Below are 19,750 nucleotides of genomic sequence, written 5' to 3' on the forward strand. Positions count from 1 at the left end.
GTTCTCAAACAATGCTTTCCAAAACAAGCTAGTCATTCTTGGGTCTCGGTCACTGACAATTGACTGTGGCATGAATATCTTGACCATGTCTTCAGGCTTAATCTTCTTTCTGATAGGAATGAAGTGTGCTTGCTTGCTGAATCTGCAAATGATTGTCCAGATTCCAGCATTCCCTGTAGTTGTTCTTGGAAGATCGAAAATGAAGTCCATGGCAATACTTTCCCATAGCCTCTCTGAATAGGCAGCGGTTGCAATAACCCTGGTGCCTTTTGTCTGTCAAACTTGACCTTTTGACACATATTAGGCAATATCTGACATATGCATCTACGTTTGATCTCAAATGTCATAAAATCTAATATCTAACCAACCCAAATGATTTTCTCATATTAAACTGATCATTTAATGTGGGAGAATAAACGGGAACAGGGGTTAGGATGTAGACATGTGTTTATAGATCTATCTCAACATGGGGCCAATGGTAAAGGGGTCCAAATGAGAGATGGTCTATCAAAGAGCAAGGCTAACCAATGGAGCATAAAGACCTTAGGGTTAGCTTCATTGAAGACCTCCAATAGTTAGTGTTAAAAGTTCTTTGACCTTAGGTAAGCTAGAGCTGTGCTTGAGGTTGGAACCCGGCCCAAGCTTGAGGTGCTTGTCGTGCCTGATGATTGAGACGCTTGAAGTGCTTGAGGATTGAGATGCTTGAGGTGCTTGTCATGCTTGAGATGCTAGGGCTGTACTTGAGGTGAGAACCCGGTCCAAGCTTGAGGGGCTTAAAGGCCAAGCTTGTGGTGAGAACTAGGCCCAAGGTTGAGGGGCTTGAGGTGGCACAAAGGTCAAAGCAAATCCCTACAAGAAGGGGGCGAGCCATGCAAGAAGGGGGGGTGGTTGTGTTAGGAATTGGATTGTGCTAGCTATGGTGGATGAAAGAGAAACATAGCGTCAATGTGTGAGTGTGTGTGTAAGCAAGGTTATCACTCAAGTGAATTAGGTTCCAAGATAGAATTAGCTTGGACTCATAAACACAATCTTGAGTATTGACTTAGCTTAGCACAAGCTCACCATAGAGAAGCATGTAGTCACACAGCAGCATTAATGCCACGATGTCTAGCATACGGTGAAGCATGACTTTCAAGCACAAGTTTTGACCTTAATGGCTTTGTAACGCATAGGCGGCCATGCATCATGATAAACCCATCTTTAAGAATGTAATGATCATGATGTTGTCCGTTGATCAGCTGTTCATAGATTCGAGAAAAATCTTCGTCAGTTGTATTGCGCTCTTTCATATCATGAAGTTCCTGATGATAAGGAATTGAAAAAGCTGACACTTGGTTTGCGAGATAAGGCATCAACAACCACATTTTTCTTGCCTTCCACATGCACTATCTAAAAATGGAACATTGACAGAAAATTTGCCCTGTGCATGTGTTTCTTTGACAACTTAGCTTGTGTGAGAAAGTATCTGAGAGTCTGGTGATCCGTTTGTACTACAAAATCAGCACCAAGCAAATAGTGCTTCCAAGTGAAAAGTGCATGGATTATAGCCATCAATTCTTTCTCGTAAACCTGAGAAGTCTTTTCACTGTCAGAGAGTACTCTACTCTCATATGCCACAACTCGGCCATTCTGCATCGACAACACCAATGCTTTTTCCACATGCATCACACTGCACGATGAATGACTTAGACAGATCTGGCAAAACAAGCACTGGATCTGTAGTCATTTTGGTTTTCAGACATCTAAATGCTGATTTCTCTTTGTCAGTCCAACGGTCTTCTTTTGAAGTGCATGTAAGGGAGAAGCAATCTTTGCAAAGTGTCTTACAAATCTTCTGTAGTAAGAGCATAGGCCAAGAAAACTATGGACATCATGTACAGTATTCAGGTCTGGCCATGAAACGATTACTTCTATCTTAGCAGGATCCATTCTGACACCATCTTTGGAAACTATGTGCCCAAGAAAGTGTATCTCTTCCAGAAAGAATTCACTCTTTTTGCCATTGATGAGCAACCTATTACGTTTGAGCTCATTGAAGAATGCAATAAGATGGTCTTTGTGCTCCTCTTCATTCTTTGAGAAGATAATCATATCGTCAAAGAATGTGCCGCAAATTTTCTGTAAGGGCGAAAGATTCTGTCCATCATTCTTTTAAATGTGGTAGGAGCATTAGTCAAACCAAACGGCATCACTAAGAATTCATAAAGACCAAATGTAGTTCTGAAAGCAGTCTTGTGAATATCCTTGGGCCTTATTCTAATCTGATGGTATCCGCTTTTCAAATCTATCATGCTAAATATTCCCGCTCCTTGTAGTCAATCAAGATGTCATCTATTCGAGGAATCGAAAACCTATTCTTGATTGTGTTCTTCTTCAAGGCTTTGTAGGCTATACACATTCGCCAAGAACCGTCTTTTGAACTAATAACACAGGTGAACAAAACGGTGAACTATTGGGCTGAATTAAACCCTTTTCTATTAGCTCACTAACCTGCATCATTATCTCTTTCTATTGTGCTCGTTAACCTTGTACGGTGGCCTATTGGGTGGACTAGACCCTGGAACGAGATCTATAGTATGATCTTCAGGCCTCTCAGGGGGTAACTCTCCTGGTAAAGAATCTGAAAAAGAAAGCCCTTCTACTTTCATCTAGTGTAGACAAATCATTTTCAACTTCATTAACTTGCTTTGTGAAAACCAAGTATGCAGAAAGATGACTTTCCATTACTGAAGTAATAGCAGAAGCAAAAAGCACTGGGACAGACTCCCCTTTTAGCTTTACATCTAGGGTGTGAGTCTTGCCCCTATGTACAAGAGTGATTGTTCTGTTGAAGACATCCAAAACAGCATGCTTCCTGTGGCACCAAGGTATAACAGAACATCACAGCCTTCCAAAGGCATAATATGAAACTCCTCTATGTCCACATAACTTTGAATGTGCATACGGAGTTTGGTGACGGGTTCAGAATGCCCAGGGCATGCCAAATCAGCCTGTCCAACTGGTCCCATTTGTTCGGGACAATTTCCTAGCTTGGCTGCCAATGCCGGTGTAATAAAATCAGCACGAGCTCCAAGATCAAAGAAAATAAGCACTGTAGAATCTCTGATCTTGCCCCAAGCTCTGCATAACTCTGAAGCATCAGTACATGGCTGATCACCAACCATGTCAAACACACAACCTGCACTCGGCATTGTCTTCTTCTTTGGCGGTGCATCTTTATCCTCCGTATCCTTATGCTGTTGCTGTGGACACTTTGAAGCAATATGCCCCTTTTCTTCGCAAATGAAGCATTTCCTAGCTTGCATTAAAGCCTTTCTTTCTTCAAATGACTTTCCAAATAATGGCCTCTTCTATCCTATGCCTTATCTGAAGAATTTCTGAGGCTATTCCTGAAAGGTCTTCTTTCCAAATTGCTTCTTTCCATAAAAGGTCTTTGCTGGAAAATCCTTTTTGGCAGTACTCTTGAATCCACCTGAACCTCCTTGCAATAGTGCATTAGCCATGTTTGCATTCTCAATCATCTGAGTCATGTTTGCAACATTGGTCTTTAATGCAGTAGTCTCTGATTTCTTTGGGCAAACCACAACAATATTTCTCAGTCTGCTTTGACAGTGGCACTATCTTGTATGACGTAGCTGGTAGGAGTGCATTCCAAAATTTCTTGTTATACTCTTCCAGATTTGCACAATTTGCTGCATCCAGCTTGTGCCATGTTGTCATGACATCTACTTCGAATGTGTTTGTCAGCCAAGCAAATGAGAACTGCTGTTTAAATCGGACCCAAGTAGCAGGTGCTAATCCTTGCATTAACAGTGAGGTCCACCACTGTAAAGGATTACCCTTTAAAAATGTTGCTGCCTTCCGCACCTTAGAAGACTTTGTGCAATTACCTCAAGAGTATGCGGCATCACAGTGTTGGATAAAAGTCAAAGCTTTCAGCTTGTCCTGCATACCACCGAAGTCTCGAACTTCACTGCTTGACCACCTTCCTTATAGTCCTTGGCCTTTACGCTCTGAGGTGTCAAGTGATCATAGATTGGTGGCAGTAAGAATAGCAAATCCTTAGGCATCTTCTTCTCTGCACTGACCTCACCAGTCTTTGCTGCCAAATGCTCACTGGGCTGAAGAATTTCAGCCATGCTCATAGGTGGTGCAGGCATCAGAACTGGACTGTAGAAGGGGGTTCATTGCCTCAGTAGGCAACATTCCTGATGACCCTCTTGGCAAGAATCCTGGGAAACCAGTGGGCTGCCTTGATATGGCCTGAAAAATTGACCCACAACCAAAGTACATATGTAGGGTGGGCGGCAATCCGAGTGGAATAGTTCTTTGAGGCAGATCGATATGTTGAGAACATGGATGAGATGTATAAGAAGATTAAAATTGCCTTGGAGAAGACTCAGGCAAAAGCTGCTGATCGTCACCGTGGTGAATTGTTGTTATCACCTGGTGATTGGGTTCTGTTAAGATTCGAAAAGGCAAGGTTAAAGAAGATGAAGGGCAAGGAACGGCTGTTTCCTAAGCTCAACATGCGTTACTATGGGCCTTTTCAAGTGCTTGACAAGTTCAGCCATGTGGCTTACAGGCTGAAATTGCCTGATGCGTGGAAGATTCATAATGCGTTTCACGTGAGTCTTCTAAGACCCTTCGTGGGTGATGTGCCAGAAGATATGCCAGATGAGGATCAGCCAGAAGTTGAGGAACTTGATGAGATCCTGGTACCTGAGCAAGTTTTGGCACATAAGGACAGAAAAGTTAAAGGACAAGTTGCAAGATGCTACTTGGTGAAGTTCAAGAACTATCCACCTATGGATGCAAAGTGAATGGAAGAGCATGAACTATCAGAGTCATCAAATGTATTGCAGCTTTACCTTGAGGCCTTTGGGTTACAGCCTACGTATGCCCCAACACAATGTTTGCAGAGGAGGGGTAATGATAGAGCTAGCACATCAAATGTCCTCATGGATTCAGTGCAACAGCAGTGTACAGTTTGACAAAAGTATGAAGGTCTCATTAAGTCATTTGTACATATGTTTTGACAGTCTTTCTTGCAGATACATGCGATGATAAAAGGGTGCTTACCACACAAGATCATCTATGGCATGTATTTATGATATGCAATCGAGGACGTTTGCGGTTTCAAGAGGGGGTTATGTCACGAGGACGTGGCAACTGCTAACCTTAGTTGTTGGTTTCTTTCCAATTATTTTTGTTTAATTTTTGAGACACTCTTTTGTAAGTTGCAAATAGTCGGACATTGTATGGCCAATGTGAACGGTAGTTTCATCCCCAGATGGGAAGTGGGTCGGCACTGGAATTCGTGTAGTAAAAGGATGTCTAGGCTCAATGCAAGGTCATGTAGGTCCCTCCGTCGCACTTAGCAAGTTGGTGGATACTAGGAAGTGAACTCAATAAAGGCATAAAGTCAAGGTGGGATCACCAACAGAAAGTATCCAACAATTGGGCCCCATTGTACTTTTGGATGCGGTCTCAATGAGGATAGATGGTCAGATGACCAGTGGGAGCCCAACGGAAGCATCTCCTAAAAATTAGGGAACTGCTATTTTGGGCCATGAAATGTGTTCGCGTCATTATGTTCGGTATGACCAAAGGAACATTTTATTACTCTGCTGCAAAGTCAACTGATGCACCAGTTGAGAGATTTTTAAGCAGGAAGCCCAATGCGGGGAAATTGCATGTATAAGTGCCAAGTGGCACTTTTTGGCCAATTTACCAAGTTTGGGAGAAGAGAACTCGTAACTTACTTTTTAGAGCAGTTTTGGAGGATGATAACTCTTATTTTCAGCCATTTCTCTCCATTTTTGAGCTTCCCATGACTTTGCCTAGGTTCATGACTTTGCCTAGGTTCAAGGAGCTCATTTTCAGCATTGGAAGGCATCAGATGCGTGTTTATAGAGCTGTTTTGTTGCGTTTTCAGCGATACGTAGGTTTTGGCAGCCATGAAAATCTTCCCCTTTTTGCATCTATTTGTTCACAGATGCATTACAGGTCAAGGGCAGCAGAGGGGGCGCTCGATTTATGTTGGGGGGATGCTTCATTGAGAACCTGTCTCACAGGTTAAGAGCTATGGAGTGCTTGCTTTCCTCTCTATGTACAGTGTGGTGCTAGGAGCGATGACCTGCACGCTACACACTGCTCTCTCTCTCCCCTACATGCAGTTATGTGATGTCCCACAAGAGGGCTCTTCATTTGATTGATGTACAGCTGTGTGGGTTCATGCTTTTGTGCTGAGGCAAGAGCCTCCTTGAGCGGGAACAGGGGTAGCTAACTGCTACTCCAAAGCAGGCACCGGTGAGGTCGTAACCTCACGGTACAGGTGCGTTTTCAGCGGTGTGTATGCGCTGTAAATTGACTGTTTTTCAGCCATACGGATGCCAAAACCATTGGGAATATTGCTCCACTGGCAGAGGACAGTTAGGAGACTGTTTGGGGCTGAAAACAGGGCAAAAACCAGTAAATACAGCGTGCTGAATTTACTGTTTTTGGGCAGGAATCAGAGGGTTTATGCTAGTGGAAGTGAGTTCTAGCAGGGGAATTGGTTTCTTGCAAGTTTTGGGGCTGTTATGTTGCCGAAATTTGGCCAAATCAAGTGGTATCTAATTGGACATAGACAAAGGATTCCCAGGACTCTACTTTGTAAATTTACCCTCTCAAAGTATAAAGAAATACCGAAAGGGGCGCCAATTTTGGGGCCTACAGGTCGTCGGCGTCTGCTCGGAGCATTCTAGCTTCCGAGCCGTGTGTGTATTCAAGTGTTAATTCCCATCGCAGGTTCCCTTTGCAAAGTGCTGTGTTTGTGTCTAAAGTAAAGTAAAGAATTTCGGGTGAAAGCCAACGCCTACCGCCCCACGGGCTGGTTCCATGGTTCCGTTGCCGGGACATCAATCACTTTTTCCTTAAAGAGTGAGCCTGGATTGTTTTGGGTAAAGACACAGAGTGCAGGAACGCGGGGATTACACTATGGCCGACAAGGTGAAGGGAAGTTTGGAAGAGGGTTCCTCTTCAAAGGACAGTCAGGAGATTCCTATGGTTTTTGAGATTAGCTAAAGCTCACGGCCACGTCAGTCTGTACCTCCTGTCAACGTGAATGTCCCTCCCGTGGTACAGGGCTTTATGACTGGGCAACTTGAGGTTAGACAGAGAAAGCGTGCGGGTAGCGATAGACTCTTAAGTATAATTGAAAGATTCATTTTTTTTGGTTGAATTATAGGACTGTTTTCATTAGGCTTTGTCTGAGAAAGAATGGTTTTGGTGATGTTTGAAGGGCTGTATGAAAGAACCTGTGCCCGGAATTAATAAAGGAACCCTGTTTGTATATGTAAAACAATGTGGTAGTAATTAAAAAACAAGGACGGATGAGTGAGATGTGGAAAGTGGGAGACTAGTATCCAAACAGACCTATGTCTACGGACGGGTGGACCCGATTAGTCGGGTACTTTTCACAAGATTACTAGTTAGTTAGAATAAGTCTTATATCACATTTAGGATTTATGAACAGCAGCCGTGCCTCTTAAACGTGAGAAAAAAGTGTTGTTTATAGATCCTAAATATGTCAATGAGATTTTATGTTTATGATATAGGAATTAGCTTCCATTAGAATCTTTGATTTTTCGACCTGGATTGTGGTGTATGACCCTTACAACCACGAAAGCGATGGATAGAGGTCTTCTTCTCTTCTGTTGCTCGTATCCTTGCTTCACGGAATTGGAGTAGGGTGTCGTCAACGGAACTTGAGAATAAAGGATGGCTAACTATCAAATCGTCCCAATCTTTCGAGTTGGGGACCTGACACTTCACCTGCTCAAGTTTCTCTGGGTGTGTCGATAGATCCCTATTGCAGTTGCAAACCGCAATGTGGATCTCCTTATGTGTCTCATAGGCCGCGAGTCCCTATGCGACAGCCTTGCCATCGATGATGACCCTACCATCTCGGTATACCGCCTTCTTCCCTCCTTTGCGAGCTTTTTTGACTCTAGGCATGCATGCACGCCGGTTGTCTTGTTGCATCTTTGTGAGGTCGTTGTCAAGGTAGATAGGTGAGCCTGCTAGCCCTCTCAAGATGACCCTCTTTCGGATGAAGGAGGTTCGGGATTCCTCGGAGGGGAATTGGAGGATGAGGGCTCTTTTTTGTAGGTCTTTGCCGGCTCTCCAAGCTTTGGAGAAGGGTAGCTCCTTGTCTTCCTTGTACGTGAGCTTCATGCATAGGGCTTTTCCGTTGCTCTTGGGTGTGGACCCATCCTCTTCTTTGATCCCCGTCACTCGTACATTGAGGCGGCGGGCTTGTTGCATCTTCTCTTCCTCAATGGTTGTGTGTATGATGAACGCCTCATCTATTTGGGCTTTCGCTCTCACCTCTTTTTTGATATTCTTCTTGACTACTTCGACCCATCCTTCCTTGGTGGCCTCCAATTTGTCGTCGATGCTCGCCATGAGAGCTTTGGTGATCTCCTCCTCGAGGACTTGGCTTCCACTTTGATCTCTCCTTCTTCGGGGGTGAGGGAAATGATAGAGGCATGGGGGAGTTCGATTTGCTCCTTCAACTCTTCTTCCATTCTTCTTTCTCTTCTCCTCCCACTTCTCTTTCTTCGTCTTCCATTCTTCCTTCTCCTTGGTCAATCCTTCGACCTCTTTCTCAAGCTTGTATAGTCGGTTGGCGATGACGTTGAGGGTGTCCGCACTGTAGGACATCGCCTTATCATCAGGCTTGGCCGCCGCCCCCTTCGCGGCACTCTTCGGCATGTCGGCATTTGGGGGAGGGGGTGGTGGGGTGCTTCAATGTGATACCCTCATAAAGGAAAGTAAGTGTGTGTATGTGTGCGCGCGTGCGTGCGTGCGGCTGAAGAGGCTGGCAGCAGCGAAACAGAGCAGGGGTGGGTGGGCAGCAAGCGGATGGAGGGTGCAGGCGTGAGGGGGCAGCACGAGGCGTGCGAGGCGGTCCAAGAAATTCAAAAAAGACAGTAATTTGGTTCACATAAGGGCTGCTAATAGGATAGAAGTTTCCCTCTTCATGCATGGTCTTTGAGTTTAAATACTTATCATTTTCTGTACTGTCCTTTTTGTAGGGTAGTACCAACTTTTTTCTTATCAGTTTCAAAAGAAAGATGTCTGATACATGATAATATGGTATGTTTTGATTTTGAAGTTTTTTGTTTTGTGTAACTTACTGCAGCAACTCACATAAAAGGCCTTCATTTTCTGGAACCACCTCTAAGCAACTGGAGTAACAGGTTACATAAGTAATTAGAAAAACATGAGTCTCTCACAGATCCAAAGCAGGCCTTCTCTGGCCAATGGAGTAGGTCGGCGTCAAGGGGATCGAGATCTTGGCAATCGCTCAGAAAATTTGAAAAATGAACAGCAGAATCACAGGCCTTTTAGGCCCAGTTCAAGCCTCACTGCAAGCACAGCTGTTGGACAGCAACATGTTAACCAAACTAATTGTACTTTTGCTGGCCAATCTGCCATTTTCAAATCTTCTGGGGATAGTAAGGTGGAAGCATCTGCAGGAGGTGAGAGCAGAGATGGGGGTCAGGAACCATTAAATCAGCATCTATTATATCTGACAGCATGCTTGATCGGCCAGCTTGTTGAAGTTCAGGTGAAAAATGGGTCCATCTATTCAGGAGTCTTTCACACAGCAAGTGCTGAAAAAGACTACGGTTTGTCTTTATTTTCCATGTCTTTCTAAATACAGGACAACAATTTTAGCTCTTTGAAATGGCGCGTGTTTATTTAAGACAGACGAAGTCAAAAATAACTTCATTGGAATATGTCCACCAAGACTCTAGGTTTCTTGTTTAAAGCTTATCATAAGGGCCGTACAATTTTGCTTGTTAAGTGCAACATCTATATTATGCAAAAAAGAAAATTGCATCAACTCTTGCGGTGCTGTTTGTTTTATGTATGCGCAAAAGTTGTAATGATCTAATTTTTTGCATGCTTATTATGCCGTGTGCATGCACCAGTGCCACTTTTAGAATGAAACAAAGTTTGATACTTTTCTGACATTTTGAACAAGAGCATTTGTGTGTTGCTCATTTTCAGAAGGAAAGAAAAATTGGCACTTTTCTGACAATTGATTAAAAGCTTTTGTCACATTGTGGTAAAATGTTCAGCCATGGGGCTTTCTAAAGCAGGTGTTGTGTTGAAAATCGCACGGCTTGTAAGAGATGGGCTATCAAGAGGAAAGAGCGAACTTATGGCCAAGGATTCAACCAAGAGACCTGTAAAGACGCTTGTTATCCAGGCAAAAGATCTAGTGCAGATAAATGCCAAGGTACCATACAACAGATGTAAATTAGCAGCCAGGTTGTACTTCAATAAACCCTGTCATTTACTTTTGTAGGATGTTCCCGTCAGTGGAGAACTGCTGCAGAATGGTCGGGCTCGAGAAAATCGGGCAGAGATTGTCACGGACTCTTTTCTGTCACAAGGCAGGCATGGTGAGGTGGAGCGGGAACTTAAGCCATGGACTCCTGATAATGATGATTTCAGAGATCTGGGACTGGATTCTACTTTCCAGAACACCTGGAATAGGTAAGAGATTTTTGTTTCTGTTGCGGCTCTAGCTGGCCTGATGTTCTGTTGTGCCGTGATTCTTTTTAATTGCAGTATTTGAGACCTCTGTAACTTTGCCCTGTCTCACAACTGCCAGAAACTGGGACCAGTTTGAGATCAATAAAACACTGTTTGGTGTGAAGAGCACTTTTGATGAGGAGCTGTATACGACCAAGCTGAATAGGGGTCCTCAATTACGAGAACGGGAAAGAGAAGCATGGCGGATTGCACGTGAGATTGAAGCACAGAGCACAAAGAACCTCCATGTGGTGGAGGTGCATCATCTGTACATCTCTGAAATGTCTTTCTTTCTTTATGATGTGGAATTGTTACTTTAAGACTTTTTTTAGGTTCATTGAGACAAACTCGATTCTTTCTTTCCCCTGAATCTGCTTGTCTACATTAGTAACTCAAAATGCAGTTTAAAGTTCCAAGAAACACTATTTGTGATTTCTTTAACAACTGCAAGCACATTTGATTTGGTAGATCAAAATAAAAGATTGGCAGCAGATATATATTATTTAGTTTGACACTGAGGTATCGAGTGGGACAGTATGTATTTAGTTAATACTACGCATGATGGAGTTGATGGTTAATAGTCCTGTAGATGACCACCAGGAGTTATATTCCTTTTCAAGGGGACTTGGGATTTTCCTTTTGTATCTATGTGGATGTATCTGGAGACTTTGCGACTGGAAAATTTGAAGTCATACACCAGAGAGAAGAATTTTCAACTTGAAATCTAATCAGGGGAATGAGAGGAAGTAAAGAAATTTAAAGCAATGAGTGATTCAAAATCTTATAAAATTTGTGAGGGTGGGGACACTTTCACCAAGTTGTTGCTTCTACTAAAGTAAGCATAAGTTTGTAGAAATTGCAACAGAAACAAAGTAGCTTTTGCGCTAATGTCTCTGAATAAATGAAGCTGAGTGTTTGTCTTATTCCTGGTTACGAATCAGTTTGTTTGTTGGTTTTCTGATCTATCAGGAAAGGACTACGGATGACTTTGATGTGCTGGATGAAGAGAGTAAATTCTCATCAGTACTGCGATCATCTGATGCTGAAGAGATACCTGAGAATACAAGTTTTAATATTTGCAATGACGAAACTTCGAACTTCTCTCGCCAAGCTGCTACAAGCTCTCTAGGTGATACTAGCCCAGACAACTTTGGTGAAGCAGAAAGCAGGAATTTTAACAAGCTGGATTCAACCAAATCTAATGATGCGGTAAATCGTAATAGTCTGCGATCCGCTAACATAACAACTCGCAATCTCAATCGATTACCAAATTATGGCAAATTCAAATACTGAGGAAGACTTTCTTTTGTACAGGATTCACTATCATCCTCTGTGGACTTGATTACTTTAAGCAATGACAATTTTCCCGTATTGAGCAAGGGCAAGTTGCAGAACACAGCTGCTGGGGATTCTAACAAACGTGTCATGAAGGTAATGAGGCTGGCTTCTCACTGTTTTTGTCAGAATGGTTGTAAAATACTGTTTTTATACTTGGTTGCCTTTTTTTCATGTAAGAATTAATAATCAAAGTGGTTTTTTGCTTGTGGCAAAGGTTGGTGGGCTGACCTCACCTGCAGCATCTATTATAGTAGAAGATGTAACAAACATACAGGCTCTCAATCTGGATCCCGGTTGTCGACAAGTTACTGAGGATGTTTACAGGTAGTTAATATATGTTGAGCTCAGAAAATGTCTTGAAGCTGGTAGTCTGTGACATTGTTTTCTTGAAAATTTCATTTGCAGAGATTTTAACGAGTTTAGGCAGCAAGAAAATGCAAAGCGTGGCAAGAAGCATCGAGAAGACCAGGTCAACGAGTTGAAATCTTTTAGTGAGAGCTTGAAGGAGTTGACAGTGAAGCAACAGGTGACCACAATAGCGGGTAGCAATCATAAGACAGCAGCTGTGCAGACCTCTCCTCCGTTTGGCTTACCTGCCTCACCGAGCATAAGTACGTCTTTAAGCACAGTAATTGGAAGAGATGCTAGCAGTTTGATTGCATCTAGTCGATCTTTGCCATCTGGTAGTAGTGAGGGGTTGATTAGGGTTTTGAGCAATGAAGTGGAGCCTGTGACTGATTTTGCTCAAAGTGAAGCACCCATCAAGCAGTCTTTAGCACAACATTCATCTGAAACTGCCAGCACTTCTTTGATTTCAATTCCTTCAACAACCACCCCATCGTCTCCATCTTCTTCCTCTGGAGTGTCCACCGGTGCTGACTCCTTCAGAAGGTCAACACTGAATCCCAATGCAAAGGTTATATTTTCTTTTTCAAAGCACCTTCTCGTTCTTCTTTGAAGTAAACAGAGGCAGTGGAGGAACAGGTTTTAAGCTGCTTTCTTATGCAGGAATTCAAGCTGAACCCAAATGCGAAGGCTTTCACTCCAAGTTTCACGCCTTTAAGACCACCTTCTCCAGTTGTTCAGACTCCTGTATATGTCCCAGGGGTATTACCTCCGATTGCGCCATTACCAAATATGCCAGTTGGAGTCGGTGTTAGTTCTATGATGCAATCAGGAGGGCAATCAGCAACCAAGTATACACCCTACCAGCCGGTTGCTGTAGCACCTTCCCCAGGATCAAATCCCTATTTACCTTCTCCAGGGACGTATACGCCAGGGGCTGGAGTCACAGGAACAGCACTTTCACCTGCTTTGGTAGGAGGGCAGTCCGCTATAAAAGTACCACCTCAGCTGCAACAGTCAGCAGTATGTTCTCATCTTGTCTTAAGTTTTTGCGTTCAGCTTGTTATGGTCGTGAACTTGAAACTTACAACTTGAACTGCTATGAGGATTTTTTGTTGCCTGTGTGAAATGGCAGGTGGCAGCACAAGCATATGGATCGCAACAGCCAATTCGCTACACTTCCCAAGCCCAAGCTGTGCAGCCAACATCAGCCTATATACATCCAAGTGGACATATGGTGAGTCCGGGTCAGTCTCATTTTGTTTGCACGGTAGTGCTGTCTGTTTGATTTTGGAAATTTATGTCATCGAACCTGTTTGTGTGACCAGCCTTCCAATTTTGTAGAATGGTTGGATAAAACAAATGTTGCTGCTTGAGAGTTGATTGAGTTTCATTTGATTTTTGTCTGGCTTGCAGTATTCCCAACAAATGATGTTTGGGCAGCCTGGACAAGTTGTCTACATCCAGCCCTACCCACAGGTATACTGTTCCAGGAAAAGTATGTAAATTTATGTAAATCGAAGCATGTTAAAGCAAGTGGTTGCAGGGTGCGAAAGAAATCTTCTCGTCATTGTTGCCTGCATGCAAAGTTGTCCACCCATCTATTATGTTTTTAGCCTGGCAGCTTTTTTTCCCTTTTCCAGTTCAATTTATTTCACAATTCATTTGTTATTTTAGGGTAGGGCATAGAGCGTGCACGGTTTTTTCACTTCTCTGATAACAGAACAAGCCTCGCAATACTTATTTTTGATTGGCTTTTCCCACTTGGCGTTACGTTGGTCTATGTAAATCCTCCATTTTCTCTTTATTTCTCGTTTTTTACAATTTGAACTATTTTATGCCCAGGTCAATCTGTCTATGCTTTGGCATATCAAGATCTAATTTGCTGCCAATTACATCCCCATGCTCTTCAATTACTAAATTTGGTATTCTCCCTCCGGACCTTGGATTGACTCTGCTCTTTCTTGGTTTGCATGGCAACGGTTACCAAGAACTCCGTTTCTGTTTCTGGCTTCTGATGTAATACGATGCTAGGTCCAGAGTCATTAAACTAAAATACAGAGACACAATGGGGTCTGCATTCCTATCATACACGTTTGTTGGTTGATTATATCTTTGAGATGAATATTTCTTTGTTGCGTCAAATTTTTTTGGACGTGATACCTAGCATCAAAGAATATACATCCCAAAGACAAGAACAAATTTGCCCTCATAAAGAGAACAGGTTTGCCGAAGTCATTAAGATTAAAGTTTTTGACAAAGAACTAATAAAAATACTCTTTGAATGTCAATGTAACTATCTTCAAATTGCTAATTGCTTGCATAAGGGCCACACATGCAATGTAACGTGACGGCTTTCACGAAGGCTAGGTGAACTAATAAGTCGAACTAAGGCTTAAACTGATGAATTAACTGAGAGAAGACGGTGAGCTTATCTCAGGGTCGTTTCATGTAGTTGAAGATGTTAAGCCATTGAATCTTGTGTGGCAATGTGATACGTGTGTCTCGAAGATCAAGGTGAAGACAATTTGTTTGATTGATGTCTCCCTGCAGTTGAGCTTTTTTGTGTGACATGAAAAACCATGCAGGCAGCATCAATTCCACACCCTCAGCCAGGTCAGCCGTCGTCACAACAGCCACAGCCCAAGCACCGCAGTGAGCTCTCTTTGCTCGTTTAGTTTTCAGTGTTATCAAATTATTACCATAACCTTCTTATTATATGATGGTATCTCCAGGTACTGGTGTTCAAGGAGTGCAGCTTTGTGTGGCGCCCCCTTTTATTGCAGGGCAGCAACACTTCCTTCCCCAAGTGCAGGTCCCTCAGCTCTCTAATCCCCTCCAGTCTACTCCTGGAGTGCTTGTGCCAACCACAATGTCTGCAATCCAGCCACCCCAGGGTGTGATAGGAGGCTTAGTGACTCCTACACAAGCAAACGCTGGTGCAAGTGTCGTGAGGGTGGGCGGGAAGTTCGTCGGGATGAATTATCAGCAATGAGAGACAGTTTTGGCGTTGTCTAAGATGGGTAGAGGGAATGGTGTTATAGAACATCAATTTTGTATATTATGTGTATTTGGTAGTTCATCTAGGAGGAGGGTTTGTTAGGTTTTCTTTGTTTTAGGGGTCTTCACAAATGCAGCCCTTGTTTTGTGAAAGGGTGATTGATGTTTATGACCCATAAAAGGGATCATAGCTGCAGAAATTCAGTTTGTTTGAGATTTTTCAGATTCTAAGACCATGCTAGGCATGCGCTTGACTGGTGCACTTGCATGGGTTTTCTTGATCCCCCTAAGAAAAAAAATGATTTTGGAGGTTTCTTAAAGCTGCATTTATCAAAAGCCTTAAGATTCATATTATGCTGTTGTATAGAGGTTTCAAAGTATTATTGACACAATGATATCTCTCAGGCAGTGTAATGGTTGAAAGACGTTAACACCGAACTATACGAAAACATATTACCTTGTTTTGAAAAGAATTGCCACAATGTAGCTTGAACATTTTCTATTACTGTGATGATTTGTGTCTCATGGATGCCTGGTCTTCAGTATGAATGAGGAGCACAAGTTGGCCTAGCCTAATGAGCCAGCCAACTATTGTCTACTTCAAGTCAATTGATCATCTGGGTGCAGATCAGTACAAATAATCCATGAGGCCTGTGAAAGCTTTATACTAAATTGGTTGTTATCATTGAAAGGTTACTAATGATCTAATAAGATAGGATCACCAGCTTACTTTTGCATCCATTATTCACATTGGCCTTTCAGGGAGGCTAATAAATATCATTTATTCCAGAGAGAAGCTGCCAAGTTGTGAAAGCATTCACAACACAAAATGCTCTCGTCTCAAGAAGAGAATTGTAACACAACCAGATCAAAATAGAAGATGATGCTGAATAATACAATCATAAAAAGCTCCACATTGGAAAAATAATCGGATTGAATATCCTTGCAAGTTTGCGTGCTTTCGATATCCATGTACGAACACTTTTACATGTCCAAAGGACACATGACTCCCCTTATCAAGATATTGAGTACAAAACTTATATCGTATTTAAAAATTATGCACTTCAAGGTTAGAATGTCAAGTTAATTCTAGTTTTCCTATATATCAAAAACTTCAAATTACAAAAGTAAATGTTGTTGGTCTTCATTTTCAATGTCGAACAGCAACTATCCTACACATATTCAAGAAAGGATATCACTCACTTGCATCCATGTAAACACAACAATCAAGTGATTAGTTTTGAATGCTTTTATTAGTTTCACTAGCCTATCCGTTGCTATCTATGTCAAAGTTAAAACATTTTCAAATCTTTTGCAATTTAAAGTTTTATTACTTCGTTCATGCTAAGCCATCAAGAAGCAATGATTCCCTCTTAATGTACATTGAGGTTTGAACATTTTTTGAGGTATTCTTTGCATTTCGTTTATTTTGGTCACAAAAAGGTGTTGCAATAGTAAGAAAGCGTAGCATATCTGCCTATCAAAATTCACATCTTTTACATTCTTCTTGTCTGTGAAAAGTAAAGCTTTTTTGTCGACAACCTTTGATTCAAGTCAAATGATACACATGTATGTATGACATAATGTGTGTTTATTTGTGCTCGCCATTACTACATGAGTGTTATAGGAATGCTAAATATCTGTATGCTAATGTGTGTGTGTGTGTGTGTGAGAGAGAGAGAGAGAGAGAGAGAGATGATGAGATGAAATGAAATATAACATTAATGTTTGTGAAAGGCCAAATGATCCATGAAACAAAGGTTATAATCTCCATGTGTGTGATAACACTCTTTGGAACAAAAGTGAATAGGAAAATGAAATATATGTAATAGGGGTGACAAGGTGTATCAAATAGAGACGGGAGTTTATAATACAAGGGCTCAAATTGTCAAGGAGGAAGAGGGTAACATATGAGGGGCGGCATAAATTGTTGCATGGATCTTCACAATATGGTATCTATCTTTTGTAAAGTAAAGTTACAAGTAGGTATCACTTGATGTGCAATCCTTATAGCTCGCACCCTCTTCTATAGGGGGCGTTCGCACACTCGAAATCTATGCCATCTTGAGCATTGTATCTAAAGGGATTGATCCACTAGGATGCCCTGTGTGGAGCACTGATTGTATCCTACATGCTTTCCTATGAGGTGAAAAAATCAATCACTTGTCTATGTGAAGGCTCTCGGTGCATAGGTGTGCTATCTCTCAAAAGTGTAATGTAAAGTTTGCAAATCTCTAGCAAGTATAAACCAAGGCATATCTGGTTTCGTAGTCCATGCATTTGGAAAACCGTCCAAATCCCTCCCTCAATAAGAAATGCAAACATCCTCTCACCTCAAAATTAGCAAGACTATATATTGTGGGCATTAACATCGATGGAGAGACCCTTGGTCACTATGACATCCAGAATGCTGCAAGGTAAAGGTTCCGTCCCTCGTGAGATTGTTAAAGCAATGATGAGTAGTGCAACTCTCATACTGGAGACACTGACTATATTGGTATTACTTATGCGTAGCAAATGAGAGAATCCAAGATAGATATTTGGTTTAATAGACCGAGGAGCATTTTGTTTACCATAGTAGTATTGAACACCATAAGCGTGATTTTGCTAAGGTTGAATGACAAACATATTGAGATGCCTCTATATGATACTTTGGAGAGTCATCTATCAATACAATGTCATTTGTATAGAATAAAAGAGGGATCCATATGGTGCTCCTTTGTCTCCTCCATTGCCAATATATTTTACAAGCTCATCAATGTATAGACCAAAGAGAGTAGGCAACAAGGGGCATCTCCGTTTTACGCCATAATGGAATAATATCAATAAACCCTCGAATGGTCCTCACTCTGGAAAAAACTCTCTCACACAATGCAGTGAACCTCCAAACAATTTCACTAGGAACCCCCAAGTCATACATCCTCTATAATGGCCTTGCCCTAGGGGAATGTGTCAAAGCCTTTGCAAAAATCACTAAACAACAATGTTTTCATGTCCATGAGATCTACCCTCCTCAATAATTACTATTAACGCAAGATGTGATCCAAAGTGGAGTACCCTCTCCTAGCCCTGCCTATTCCTAAGATCATACCTACATCCTCTCTATCCATCTTTGTATCCCATGGTCAATAATGGGAGACATATAGCTTGGATAGTGTGTGACCAATCATGACGGTATGGTAGTCGGTAGAAAGGATAGGATCTTTGGAATTATGTATCAACACAATGGTATTTATGTTCCAGCTCTCAAACATCCTTCACATATAGCCTTATTGAACATATGTGCCAACAATGGTACCAACATGTCTTGGAGTGTATAAAATGCTTTGTCTCTAAATCATCATGATCCTAAGCCTTACATGTACCAAGCCTACACATAGCATCTCACACCATGCTTTGGAATTGGTAGAAATTGAAGGACAAGGCTCTTGTGGGCCTAGAATGGAGACTGCCCCAAACAAAATAGATTGGCATGGGTGTGTGTGTATGTATGAGGGATCATGGGGATTGAGCTCTAGCTTTAATGAATGTGGAACCATATGCCTTGTGGAGCACAATGATGATATGCAAAGGGATCGCCAGCTCTAGCTGCTACAGAATTGGGGGTGAAATATGGCATGCAAAGGCATCTTGCCCAACAACATAGTAGCAGGGTCTAAGAAGGTATGCTTTATCTCCCTTTGTCTTGTATGCTCGTTGGGGGGGGGGGGGGGGGGGGGAGAGAGAGAGAGAGAGAGAGAGAGAGAGAGAGAGAGAGAGAGAGAGAGAGAGAGAGAGAGAAGAAGAAGAAGAAGAAGAAGAAGAAGAAGAAGAAGAAGAAGGAGAAGAAGATTATTTTAACATCATAAGAAACTATCCGAAGAGACCTTAAAAGATCTATCCGATGAAGGGAGTTGAACTCAAATCCCTGTTATGAGAGAGAGAGAGAGAGAGAGAGAGAGAGAGAGAGAGAGAGAGAGAGAGAGAGAGAGAGAGAGAGAGAGAGAGAGAGAGAGAGAGAGAGCAATTTGAACAAGGTGGAATCTTAGTATGACTTGTTGAAAATATGGTTTTGATAGAGGGAAAGAGGTAGTAAAGGAAAGAGAAATAACATTCTTAGCGTCTCCTAAAGGTCAAAGTTGGCGTATGAAATAGATCAATGTACGTGAGTACGTCCTCTGCCTACCCAAAAAGGACAAAAAGTACAAAACAAAAACGCGACTAGAAAGAGCCGAGCTATAAGGCAAGGTTAGTGCATACATGTGTGGGGACATGGTGATTATTTGGGGAGGGGGCTCTAGCTCAGGGAGTGCAATCATAATATTGTATCTAGGTATATCCATCTAGTACCAAATGGAGCATGTAGGATAGCATGCATCAACGGGTAGGGAATGACGAGCCCAAGAAGGATATGTGTAGCGTCTGAGAAGGCCTACTCCAGCCACTTGTGTCTAGTAGTTGGTGTTGTGCTCCAGTCTATCTATTCTCCCTT

General features: G+C 42.2%; 1 protein-coding gene across 5 annotated transcripts in view; it reads left to right on the forward strand.

Moving 5' to 3' along the window:
- Nucleotides 1-15,804, forward strand: part of LOC147425858 (uncharacterized) — a 39,989-nt gene extending 24,185 nt beyond the window's left edge. Inside the window, exons 2-15 of one of the 5 annotated variants that reach the window (XR_015186119.1) lie at nucleotides 9,191-9,680; nucleotides 10,137-10,297; nucleotides 10,367-10,557; nucleotides 10,676-10,853; nucleotides 11,566-11,805; nucleotides 11,911-12,027; nucleotides 12,149-12,258; nucleotides 12,340-12,850; nucleotides 12,943-13,302; nucleotides 13,415-13,516; nucleotides 13,696-13,758; nucleotides 14,125-14,204; nucleotides 14,868-14,934; nucleotides 15,015-15,085. Coding sequence is in view for 4 of the 5 variants with exons in the window: in XM_086498012.1 (XP_086354138.1) it covers nucleotides 9,272-9,680; nucleotides 10,137-10,297; nucleotides 10,367-10,557; nucleotides 10,676-10,853; nucleotides 11,566-11,805; nucleotides 11,911-12,027; nucleotides 12,149-12,258; nucleotides 12,340-12,850; nucleotides 12,943-13,302; nucleotides 13,415-13,516; nucleotides 13,696-13,758; nucleotides 14,868-14,934; nucleotides 15,015-15,274 (2,769 nt within the window). In the remaining variant the exon portion in view is untranslated. Of the gene's footprint in view, nucleotides 1-9,190; nucleotides 9,681-10,136; nucleotides 10,298-10,366; nucleotides 10,558-10,675; nucleotides 10,854-11,565; nucleotides 11,806-11,910; nucleotides 12,028-12,148; nucleotides 12,259-12,339; nucleotides 12,851-12,942; nucleotides 13,303-13,414; nucleotides 13,517-13,695; nucleotides 13,759-14,124; nucleotides 14,205-14,832; nucleotides 14,935-15,014 lie in introns of those variants that run through there. The other 4 variants (XM_086498012.1, XM_086498013.1, XM_086498015.1 and 1 more) reach the window with 4 other exon arrangements.
- Nucleotides 15,805-19,750: the final 3,946 nt, after the last annotated feature.

Source organism: Adiantum capillus-veneris, chromosome 24 (genome assembly GCF_014529385.1).
Source record: "Adiantum capillus-veneris isolate H3 chromosome 24, ASM1452938v2, whole genome shotgun sequence".
Taxonomy (NCBI): Eukaryota; Viridiplantae; Streptophyta; class Polypodiopsida; order Polypodiales; family Pteridaceae; genus Adiantum; species Adiantum capillus-veneris.